Here is a 12,021-nt window from a genome sequence, read left to right as displayed (position 1 = left end):
GAGTTCCTGTTTCTACAGGAGTTTTGCTACTCCTGTAGAGAGTACAGGAAAGAGTAGAGGAGTACAGTTCCCAGGTGGGTGAAAATGGAATTTGTTGGATGAAATTCTTTTCTTACATTTCCTGTAAAATAAGGGCAAAAACAAATGATAAAGTTCACTTGTGATTGGAAGGGCAGTTTCTGTTGATTGATTCTTTTGGTTTCTTCAGAAGCATCAATGTCTTTTGGAAGACGTTATACTTTCCCTGTACCTAGATTAAGTAACTTTTGATATAGATAAGCACCTTCTCTGAATTTGGAAAGTATTTTGTTGTGATGAGAGCTCTGGGCTTCTAAGTCAGCGGCGAATCTTGTAACTTTCCCTTCAGTGTTCCAGGTTCAGGGCTGCTGCAAAATCCCAGTTAGGGAATGGACGATTCAGATTTTGATTGACATGTATTCACAGAATTACAAAGCCTCCTACTGTTTTTTTAAAATAGCGGGAGAGCTTGAAGAAATTTAATACTTTAGGATTGCAAAGGGTACATATGAAAACTGGCATGAAGTTCATGTAAATGTTGTTTGTGGGTTTTAGGGTGTTTTTTTTGTTTTATGTTTTGTTAATCTGAATGCCTTCTTAACCCTTCCACCATACTTCAGCCCTCTAACATACTTGTTCTCAGAATTCTGTTTTCTTTTCCTTGTTATTCATTTTTTGGGTGGGGGAAGGTTTGTGCTTTTTTTGCTTTGTCTTGGAGATTCTGTGTATTGTGGGAGGTGAGGCAACACTGATCTTGGCAGAACACCACAAAACCAAGAGAGTAATTAAATGACGCAAGCCTTTGATTATGTTTCTCTCTCAAGCTTTCTGGCACGACTGGACATTCCAATTGCAAAAGAAGGATCAAGGAGAAGAAACTTCTGAAGATTGCACGCAGAACTAGAAACACTGTACCAGAGACGCTTTGCTGTTTTCAAGCTCTTCGCTCTCAAGTTCTGGAGTTGCTTCTGTTTCCCTGAGAGTATAATGTCCTTTTCATCACCCAGGTTAGAAGTGACTGAACGGGAGCTGCAAAGGTTTTATTTTGGACTCAGTTTCTCTGCTGTCTTACTAATTGGATTTTTTCCATCTTCTGCAGGAGGATTATAAAAGGATTAGAAAAGGTGTTTTTCTGGGGAGAGGTGGGTAGGGAGCAGAAGTAGCTGTTATTTTTCCCCCTTTTGGTACTGGGACCAGTGACTTGCCATTTCTTCCCTGAAGACACTGCCTGTTTAGAAAAGGGAGAAATAGCATAACAGATGAACTTGTAAGACCATGGATTCCTTCCCTCCGCAAACTTTGTATGTGGCTGCTTGTAAAGGAGATTTTTGCATACATAAGCATCAGCTGAAGAATAGCATCCCGGGCTGGATTTAGAAAAAACAAGCTGCTTGTGTCCTGATGAAAGGATAAATTCTGTTTAAACTGTAATTGAAAGATGAGTGGATGTTGTTCCTGTTTTCAATTTTGGTGAAAGAAAGGAAGGGCCTGAGCCCCTGAAGTACTCTGCCAGCCAAAACCTGCATGTTCTACAGCTAAAATTGGAAAATGTCTTGGAAGAGAAATTATTTTTCTGTAGGTCGGGGGAACGTACAGGGTATGTTTACCCCACGAAATACAACCTCGATAGCACCCAGTAAAGGTCTCAGCAATGAACCAGGACAGAACAGTTGCTTCCTGAATAGCGCGTTACAGGTAAGAGCACAGAATACGAAACGTTTCTGTCTTCGTCATCTCTTTCTGTCTAGTGCAATATTTTCTTAAGCTCAGCTGTACAGCAGCCAGGCTTGACTGCATAATTGTGTGCAGGCCTAGATAGAATAAAGCTACGTTTGGAAACACAGGTTAGTTGTGGTGTGTTATAGAATGAAGCTCAAGTCCTGCGCTGCTTTAGTTTGGGTTACGTTAAAGGAAAAGTGTCTGCTTGCTTTTTTTTTTTTTTTTTTTTTTTTTTTTGGTGTTACTGTAGCTGATAGCCATAGGGGGAAAAACAGCTTTTTTGATTTTCCTTCTATTTTGTGGTGAAACCAACAGCATTTGAGTAGTCACCATTTAATGTACTTGCATGTTTTCTGTTTATGTGAACTTTTAATATGTTATCCGCAGATGAAAATATATCAATTTTATGTAGAAAATTTGTGTTTTAAAATAGTTAAACGTTGCACAGCTTGCAGTATGTCTACTACTTAAATGTTTGTTGATGGGCCAATCACACTCAAGGGCTGATGGTATCTATTCAAAATCTGTTTTATATAGTCCAAACAGTTTTCTCTCTCGCTGCTGATGTGCAGTTTAGTTAGGATAACTGAGTCCTTACCTTTTGATTTAGAAGAACGGCCCTTTCCTGTGTCAGAACTTCAAGTGGAGTGGTATGACTCCTACATTTGTATTGTCACCATTTACATCTTTTGAATGAGTGTCCTTTGAGTTTCAGTTCTTCTGGCTGAAGAGTTTCAAGTCCTTTCTCCATTTCAGCTTCCTTCTCTTTGTATGTCTTGTCTGTTTAGCACAGGCTGTGTCACTGAGTTTATTTGCAGGCACAATTAGGTTCTCAACTAATGTCAGGCTTCAAGATGCTCTTGTGTAGCAAATGATACAAACAGAAGCGCTAGTGACCCTCAGTAGGATTAATATGCCATGAAATACAGGATTGGGAACAAAGGGAACTTGGTACAAGAAAAGTGGGGTTTCCAGTGATGTATGCTATTAATCACTTTTGTTAAGTTGTGAGGTGTAATTACTGGCTGCCTCCTAATATTGAGTTGGTCAGTGCTAAGTAGAGACTAACAGCAGCAGCATACCTTACACAAAGGGGAACGCATAGGAACCCAGCCTTCAAGTAGTGTTCTGTATTAACTGTTTCCTTCTAAAGCATAAGAAAGTTAGGATACCTAAGATATTTTGTAGTCAAAGCTGAATTAAAAAAATGAGATGCTAATCATATTTCATAAAATAGGTATTTCCATATTTTTCATCTTAACTTTTAACAGTAAGTGTTAGTCTGAGAGGTTCTGGACTGTTTGCTGCTCCTTACTACTAAATATTTCTATAAACGTTCAAGGTAAACTCTGAAGTTAATTACACTGAAAAAATTGGACTCTTTCCTAACTATGTTATTTTTCTCTTTTTGTGCAGCATGCAGTAGCTCTTCAGGAGTGTTCTGTATAGCCAGATGGTTCAAAGGCTCACGTAGCCTCACAGACCCTTAAGTATAGGCAGAGTTTGAGCATAAACATTACCCTGACAATTTTGAAGTTTTGGAGGAAAAAGTTCATTTAACTGATTGAATAGTCAGTACACGTGGGGGTCTTTTTTTTGAATACAGTTTCAGGTGACATCCGTGCTCTGCACTTCGCTTGTTAACAAACAAACTGCTGCAGCTAGAAACGATTCCTAAAACCAGTGCAAATGTTTTTCAGAACGCTTTTTTCTAGTCAGTTGTTATGGACAAATTAACCAGAAATGAAACGTTCAGTCCCTCTGTTTGCGCTAAGGAAGCGTTTAGTCAATCAAAGGCCAGGCTGGACGTTGCCGTTCTCTCTGGAACCTGGCACAGTGCAATTTAGGTCAGGATTTCTTTCAGTGCAAGTTTCTGCCTTCCCAAAGACTGGTGGGTATTGAGCGCTGGACTTACAGGAAAGCCCAGTTCTTGTTAGCTGAATTGGGTAGCAGCAAGCATGCATAAATATAAGTAGCTGATTGTGAAACGCCTCAGGTGTCAGTATTATCACTATTTTATAGATGAAACGACAGATACGAATTTAGAGAACTTAGGGAGGTTGCCCAGATTCAGTGGTAAAGCTAGGAAGAAGACTTGGTGCTATGAGAGCCAGCTTTGCCTCTAGCTGTTGCTGGCAGAGCATATACAATGTTTTTTTGCATTGCGATGTTTACCACAATACTTATCCAAAGAGAAAAGGGTAACTGTCCACACCGGTTAAGGCTAGAAGTCTGTCCGTGATCATGGTATGTAAATGTACCTCTAATAGTATCAGGCATAGCGGATTTCAGGAATTTACTGTTTTCACTTGCAAGAGCTTGTTAAGGTACGTGCTTTTGGCCTTCTGTTGCTGATGCTTGGCCGTTCCGGTCAGAATATTGAGGCTGCTGATGAGGTGCCTCTGAGTCCACTAACGAGCCCTAGGTCCTTCTGGATATCTTTGACAGCAGCGCTCAGGTTCACAGTGTGGCCACACAAGTACTTGTCATGGCACAAGTGCGCAGTGAGCACCTGGGGTAAGTGATGTTGAATCTGGCACTGCCATGCATAAAATGAACCATACTTTTTATCTAATAGTGTGCAGGAAGAAGTTCAGAGGGAGGTCCTATTGTAAATTAATGTATATGAATGCTACCGTTTTTGAGGAGGGAAGATGAAAATGTCAACTTGCAAGTAGATAAAAGGCATACTTCATTAAAAGTGGTTTCATTGACATTAATATACTTTTAGATTTATTTAGCTTGTGTAAATTTAGTCAAAGGTGTATGCAATATTTTATTCTACATATTCCTTAAAAAGTTGTGCTGCTTTTATGTTGCAGGTTCTCTGGCACCTGGACATTTTTCGCCGCAGTTTCCGACAAATCACAACACACAAATGTATGGGTGATTCTTGCATCTTCTGTGCTCTCAAGGTAAAAAAAAGTTTTAGAATAAATGAAAAATAAGAAAGATTGAGCAAACAGAAATATTTCCAGTATTTAATTAACATCTGTATTTGAACTTGCATCTGGAAATTGGTGAGAGCAAAGGTAAATCTGATTATATATCAGCTGCAGACCCTCATAAGCTAGTGCTGTTTTTTCAGTATGATCATTTAATAAATTATGAAAGTATTGTAAGCAAAACTTAGATAAAAGAAGTCTCATCAATTGGGTGTGGATCACCATGAGCTTCTGTGTTGTCTGTTGTCTTTTTTTTTTTTTAATTATCTTTTGGTTTATAAATATTACTCCATATACAGTCAGTGTGCTCTCCAGATTTTATCTTTACTTAAGAGCTGCTTTTAATGTCAACACAGAAAGCCAGTCAACTTTAAGCCTTTCTGTTCAAAACTTTTGATTATGCAAGACTAGGAGGTATTTTACACTGTAAATATTGATGTTTGCATTAAACGGACAGCTCTTTGTGGCACCTCTTTTAGAAAAGGCCAACTCTGTCTTTAGATGCAGATACAATAACTAACTGTCGTAGATACTGCCTGGACAGAAAGACCTAGATGCTAGCTCAGCTCTGATTCTGAGCTGACTTTATATACTTGGGTAAATTGTGCAATCCTACATCTTCATTTGTCTCCTTGCATTGATTTTGAGTGCCTCAGTTTTTTGTGCCTTCCTCTTTAAATTCATCTGCTGCAAACCCACAGCTCCATCTAATCTGGTAGGAGAAATGGACGTGATCCAAACCTGTTGAAAATACTGGCTTTATTTTCACCTCACAGAATCACCTGAGCAGTGATTGTTTTTTTTTTTTTTTTTCCTCTCTGAAATTGGAACTGAAACATTTTCTTTGATCACAAATGGGTTGTAAAATCCAAGCAAAATATTTAAATGCATTGTGAGAGAATTTATTGTGCTTTGCATTCTATGTGCAGCAATAAAAAAGACAGACGGCATGTTTTATAAATAGGACAAAATAAAGAGGGAGAGTGTAAGGATTAACATCTGAAGGCAGTATTTATAGTATGCTAGCTGTCTTGCTACTGTTAAGTGACTTTAAGGTGTTCTGCCAGAGACAGGCTTGAAATGAGAGTTATCTAGTGAGTATTTGGACTGTCATTGAGGGATTTTCCCTTGCAAAAGAACAGCAAAGAAGAGACTATTAAGATAAGACATGCAAGAAGGTAAGTAATTTTCTTCTGAAGGGGAATCTACCTGGATCTATCTGTTGAGATGATGAGGCAGGACGGTTTCTACAGTAGTATTGTCGGAAGAGCACATTACAGTAGTTTAAGAGCAAGATAGCACAGCTTAAGTGAGAAGCACATCTATTTAGGCAAAGGAAAGATGGAATATAAAGTATATCCCTTTTTTTCCTTATAGGGAAGCAGCAGGACTTAGGCACGATCTGGTTTGAGTGCGTTAAGTTCAGTGAGGTAAATGAGTTTAAGCTAATTCTTAGATCATGCCCTTGAGTATCACAAGGTGACTGCTGACGTTCTTTAGTAAATGAGAAGAAGATAGAGAGAAAATGATTTGGGAAATTATCGTGAAAATAAGTTTCGACTATTTTAGGGTTTAACGTAGCAGCAAGATATGGCAAGGAGATACCAGGAGATCAGACAGGTCCTGCCTCTTCAATGAAAGTAGATTGGATTCTGAGGCAGAGTTGTGAAGTTTTAGTATAAAGGTAATAGTTAAAGACTTGTTTTAAATGACAGCACTGAAAAAGAGGAGAGGGGAGAAAAAAGGAAAAGGGAGAGGATGAAACTTTGTGGAACTAGTACTGAAAGGTAGACTGGGCAAAGATGCATCTGGAGTAGCAGTACTAGAATGAGAGAGGAAAGCACTGCAGTAAGATCAGAAGATGACAGGGTCTTGGGAGTAGATGCATTAAAAGCAGACATTGGGTCAAAGAGGATGAGGATATTTGGTTTAGTTAATAAAATCCTTGCTTTTGATGTCTTGGTGAAGCGTGCAATATATTATTATAAACTTGTAAGCGACAGGTAGAATGGCAGAATTCACAAATTGTATGCCTGCAGCCATATGCTCACTTTTAAATTATGCAGCCTTTGAAAAACTGCTCTGTCCTCTTGCTCCCAAGGATCTGCAAGGGTGTTTTTTGATTTGTTTCCTATTTGAAGATCTTCGTAATGACACGTTTAGCCAGAAGGTGCTACAGCCCATAATTTTCTGCAAAGCTATTGCATTGCACCAGATCCCTCAAGTTCTTCTGCATAGTTTAGAAAACATTCATCTGGTTGTATGTAGAATTCCTATATCTCACAAAACTAAGAGTGTATGATAAAATAACCTCAAGTAATGCATAAACAAGTTAAGAATTATCTGTAGAAGTGTTTCTGAATATAGACAGTAACCCGTACTTGACAAAGTGAATACATAAATTCAAACTGACTTTAATCCAAGCCGTAATTGTTAATGTTTTCACTATCTACAGTCTGTTCTTCCTGAGAAATTTCAGTGTGTTCTATCCAAGCCTATTCCAGAACCTCCAGAAAGTTTTCAGGCATCTATTGTCAAACTGTGTAAGAGCAAAAAATATATAGAAAACTGTTTGTTAGAAGTCATAGGACTATTTTGATCCTGATTCCTCTGTGCTTGTTAACTTCACCTAAAGCGTCTCTCAGTTCTGGGTTGTTCTCTGGCTGATGCAGTGACAAGTTTCCACCTTTATTAATGTATGTGAAATATTGGTGTGTGTGCACATAAATATTTGAGAATTTTCCCCATTTCCATGTTGTTACCAAGTAAAATATTATTATAAAGATATGTGATAAGGAATGTCAGTTACCTCTTAGTGAAATTGGGGGTTCGACCCCGCCCCCAAAAAGTCACTGCACACAGCTGAAAAGGTGGGATTCCAAATCACAGAGGTATTCACAGGGGATAGCTCCCAACTACGATGGCGTTCCTCTTCATGAACTCCTTTAGCAGGCAGCAGAGAAAAAAGGTTGTTGAAGATAACTTACTTGCTCTCAGTTGCCCTGGGGTGGATCAGTGGTTCTGGGAACTGCTGTCTTTTGTTTCTTTAAAAGTCTGGGCTATCTGGCAGGCACTATGTATAACCTTGTATAAGACAGATGGAATAATGTCTTAATATATACCCATTACCACAGACCTCACCAGGAGCATGTTTCGTGCCCCAGTGCAGCAGGATAATCCCTTCCCTTCCCTCTTTGTTCTCCTCCATCTGCTCTGCAAGCCTGTAACTATTGTCCTGCCAGGGTAATATCTAGCTTCTCCTCCCAGCCTTGGACCACATTTGTGTTTTTTCAGCATCCTCTTTCTCCTGAATATTGCCATAGGCTTTGCTAGGACAAGAGAGAAGACTTGGCTGGAGGCAGCGAGGACCAAGAATGTGGAGCTCTCTACCAAGCAAAAAACTCCTGTTAGGGTCTGGGGAGAGGTAATTACCCTTGTGTCCTGTCAGGTGGATCTGCCTGAGATGCCTGTCCAGATCAAGCAAGGATGAGGCAAGACAGGCTTACTCTTCTTCCAAAATCTGCCAGCACGTTCAGATCCCAGTCTAGCCTTGGAAGGGACAAGGCTTGGGATGAAGGGTTTGCTTCCCCGCCCCCGGTTCCCCTCGCAGGATGCCGTGTCTGGCACAGAGAGGGTTTGTGCTCTTTCCCTACTTTAAACCATTGCTCCAGAGGAGGTGCTCTCTTCCCGTTGACTTTAGAGGAAGATAGCTTTCACTGGACTAAATTTAGCCTTTGCGAATAGCTCACTAAGTGGTGTTTTGTTTTGTTTTTCCCCCACGCTTCCTTGACTTGCTGCAACAGTTTCTAGGGATTCTGATGTCATACGCAGTATTTAGTGTATATGCTCAGCTACCTCTATAAATAGTATTTATAATTTTAATTACCTTTATTTATATAATGAGGGATCATGGGACAGTAACATATCTGATATCAAATCAAGTATTAGTGAAGATATTTGTGGCACAAATTTCTGAAGTGAGATAATTTTAAAACTTGCCATGGTACCTGGCTATGTTTGTTTGGCTGTAGACTGAACCTTGAAATCATTCCAGACATACATTTGTTAGCTATTTTGAAGGAGTCTTGCATCAACACCTGTAAAAAGACAAAGAAAAACTGCAGACTTTGTGCTGGAATCCCAAACACTGCCGTTTAAGATGCTGTGGCATTATTCAAGTTTTTTTTCAGTATACTAGCTGTCTTTACCAGTATGTGGAATGCCTGGCTTAGCGCTAAAACAGTTTTTTGATTTATTATTAATGTTGAAGTCTACTGTGTTCTGTTTTATTTTCATTTTCTAGAGCATTACTTTGCTTTGCTGTTTGTTTATCACAGCTGGAGGGGGGCAGGAAGGGGGAAATCCGTCCACTGTGCTGAGCATGCCACAGAGAGTTTGTTCTCCTTCCAGGGATTGTACTGGGAGCTCTGTAGTGCCAGGATATAGGACAGAGTGTGTTTTGTTGTTCACAAAGAAGAATGCTCTATTGATTGATAGAGTCCAGTAAGGCTGTTCTTCTTGCAGTTTTGTCATGTGCAACAAAAGCAGGAAGAATGTGAATTTTCTGTGTAGAAAAGATGTTTTCTAAGGTGAAAACTGAGAACAATAGGATATTAGAATGCTTCAAAGACTAGGAATGACTCTAATTCATGGTTCTGATTAGACCCTTATTCGAAATGGAGAGATTTGTTATGAAAAGTTCGTGAAATGGTTGAAAGAACAAGTAATAGGTTAGTTGCAAAGATTTCATCCTTGTGTCTTGTGCTCTTTGCAAATCAGGACAGTATTTCAGGGTAAAACAATAGCAAAACTATGTAAAGTAGCGTCTGCTGCTGTGTCAGGCCAGCTGCCTGACAAATAAATTAACAGAAAGCACCATTTCCGGAGTTAACAAACTGGTAACTATAGATTCCAAACAATGATTGCCATTTGATTCCCACCCCCCTATCTTGGTCGAGGGGTTAATAAATTGTCACCTAACTGATGTGTAGACTCTATGGGCTTTTTACCTTTTTTCCTCCCTGTGGCACCCTCCCGCCTAAAACTCAGATAAACTATATTTTATTTTATTTTGATGGTAGTGAGGGGATGCCTGACTTTACAGCCCGTATTAGGGGGAGGGCGTGTTAATGTTTAGGGCACAGTGTGAGAGAAAATGCAAAAAAGGCTATGAAAGAAAGGAGTAAGTGGAGTATCTAGGTTTACTGTTATCAGACTTGGAGGTTCAGAAAAGGATCCAAAGATACAAAAGCATATAAGGCCAGAATTATTTGGGCCCTTGAACACAAATATGACATGAGGAAATGTGAGGACGAAATGAGAGTTAGTGGAAGTACTGTGGGTGGAGGTTGATGTGGTTGGATGGGAGAAAAATAATCTTAGCAGCCAGAATTTTTATTGAAACAGGTTGTTGTACTGAATAGGAAGCTGCATCAGGAGAGGAGAGTGTGATGTTCTGGATGAAAGATGAAGTACTGTAAACAAGGAAAAAAATATTCAGATGAATGTAATGGAGTAAGGAGAACATGCTTTTCAAGTTGAAGAGAAAGTTTAAAAAAAAGTTTAAACTGCTGTCTCAGTTGAGTGACAGCAAGAACAATATTGGTACATTGACCAGTGAGAGAAGGATGAGGATTAGTCATGTTAATATTTGTAACTTTTGCTAAAATGCAGAAGCTGTTAAAATAGGGACTAGTAAGCTTTTTTGGAGAAACACGTATTTTTTTCTTTGAGAAAGAAACTTGACGCTACTAGGGCTGCCGCAGTATCCCCTCCAGAAGGAACTTCTACACGGCACTGGAAGAGGGGGAATTAGTCCTCAGAAAGTTGCCAAGAACGGAACTCAGACTCACAGTATGCAGACACTGATCTGATTCACTGATCTGTTGCCTGTTGTCTTCAGCCATCCACATATTCTTACGCCAGTCTGCTTGTACATGCTTGATTAAGGAGTCGTATGTGCATATGATCAAGTCTGAGGTTGTTCCATCAGTCTAGTTAGATACACGTTACAGAAGTCAGTTTATCCCAGATAATTTGAATACCTCTTTCCTAGAGAGACAGGGCATTGCAAACATTGTTAGAGATCAGTTTGGAGCAGATCTTGTAGAGTATGGGGGGGATTCGGAGATATTTGAACTTCCAAATATTTAAAAATAAAATATAAGGACTCTAAAACGTTGATTGTTCAAATTACCCCAAATGATAATTACTATCTTAATCCTCTAAAAAAATGAAGCACAGCTCATCTTACGGTCATGCATGTGAATTTTAGCAATTTGAAGTAGGAAGCCAGGTTTCAACTTGAATAGCTGAATAGCTGAATAGATAGAACAAGAAGATTCCAGTTAGAAACGAGGAAAAAACCTTCTGCATGGTAATAAAGAAGTGAGGCCCTGGAGTAGGTTGTCTGGGATGGTTAAGGAATTTCCAGATTTGGATGCCTCTGAGGGCAGGTTGACATACGATCGACTATGTGAGTAGGTATAGTGATCCTCAGTTAGTACTTGGGGATTGAGTAGATGGCATCCTTTGTAATTTATATTTCTATTAAAGAATGCTTATGCCTCCTAATTCTGCTGGCTCTGCTACCGTTTTAAGATCTGTAGAGAAGGAGATATGGAGAGAGACAGGCTTCTTCATAGACATCAGGAATGCAGTATAACTAGAAGGCATACTTCACATTCAGGCAGAGAAGTTTTTGAAAGAGAATGAAGTTTGAATGTTTCATATATAAAGTTCTCATTAAGTTCCATAAACTCTTGCAATGCAGGTGGCATGAAAACTCCTGGGGCAGAAGCAGCAACACTTTCCTGGGCTGCTCCCAGCTGGCTTTCAGACCTGGGTATAGAGCAAAAGTTAGTAATTAACAGTATAGCTTGAGGGCAAGATCTGAAATTAAGGAGAGAGATTCAACTTAGATAACTTAAAATGATGAAACTGCAGGAAATGCCACACCTTTCCGTGTAAGACAAGAAAGACCTGTTCTGAAGAAAAGGTGAGCAAGGAACCTATCCTGAAAAATAAAGGGGTGAAGACGGGAAGAACAGCACAGAAAGACTGTGTTCGAAGTGGTTTTAACTCCATTTGAGATGCTTTTCTTGGGTTTCCTATAAGCTAAAAATATTATGTTCCGAGAAGTGCTCCAAACTGCAGTGTGCAATGACATGATAGGGTTTGATCCTTCTTAGATTAAACTGCATGATTTCTAGCTGGTTTTAAGACACTTTTTTTTACCCCCTTAACCTAAAGAAGAGTATACCATCGTGTTCTATGCCATCATACATTTTAAGAAAATTCTTCTATGTAATATTGGGATCTTTTACTGCTTTTTTTTTTT

General features: G+C 39.3%; 1 protein-coding gene across 17 annotated transcripts in view; it reads left to right on the top strand.

Moving 5' to 3' along the window:
- The window catches only part of USP54 (ubiquitin specific peptidase 54), a 106,927-nt gene that overhangs the window by 50,915 nt on the left and 43,991 nt on the right, over window positions 1–12,021 (top strand). For 13 of the 17 annotated variants that reach the window (XM_068950389.1, XM_068950383.1, XM_068950388.1 and 10 more), the window contains 2 exons: window positions 843–1,713; window positions 4,560–4,652. In XM_068950389.1, coding sequence (XP_068806490.1) covers window positions 1,567–1,713; window positions 4,560–4,652 — 240 coding nt within the window. In that variant the 5' untranslated portion in view covers window positions 843–1,566. The remainder of the gene's footprint in view (window positions 1–842; window positions 1,714–4,559; window positions 4,653–12,021) is intronic. The other 4 variants (XM_068950391.1, XM_068950380.1, XM_068950387.1 and 1 more) reach the window with 1 other exon arrangement.

This window comes from Struthio camelus, chromosome 7, assembly GCF_040807025.1.
Source record: "Struthio camelus isolate bStrCam1 chromosome 7, bStrCam1.hap1, whole genome shotgun sequence".
NCBI lineage: Eukaryota > Metazoa > Chordata > Aves > Struthioniformes > Struthionidae > Struthio > Struthio camelus.
Note: the sequence above shows the minus strand (reverse complement) of the source record. Positions and strands in the feature narration are given on the sequence as shown.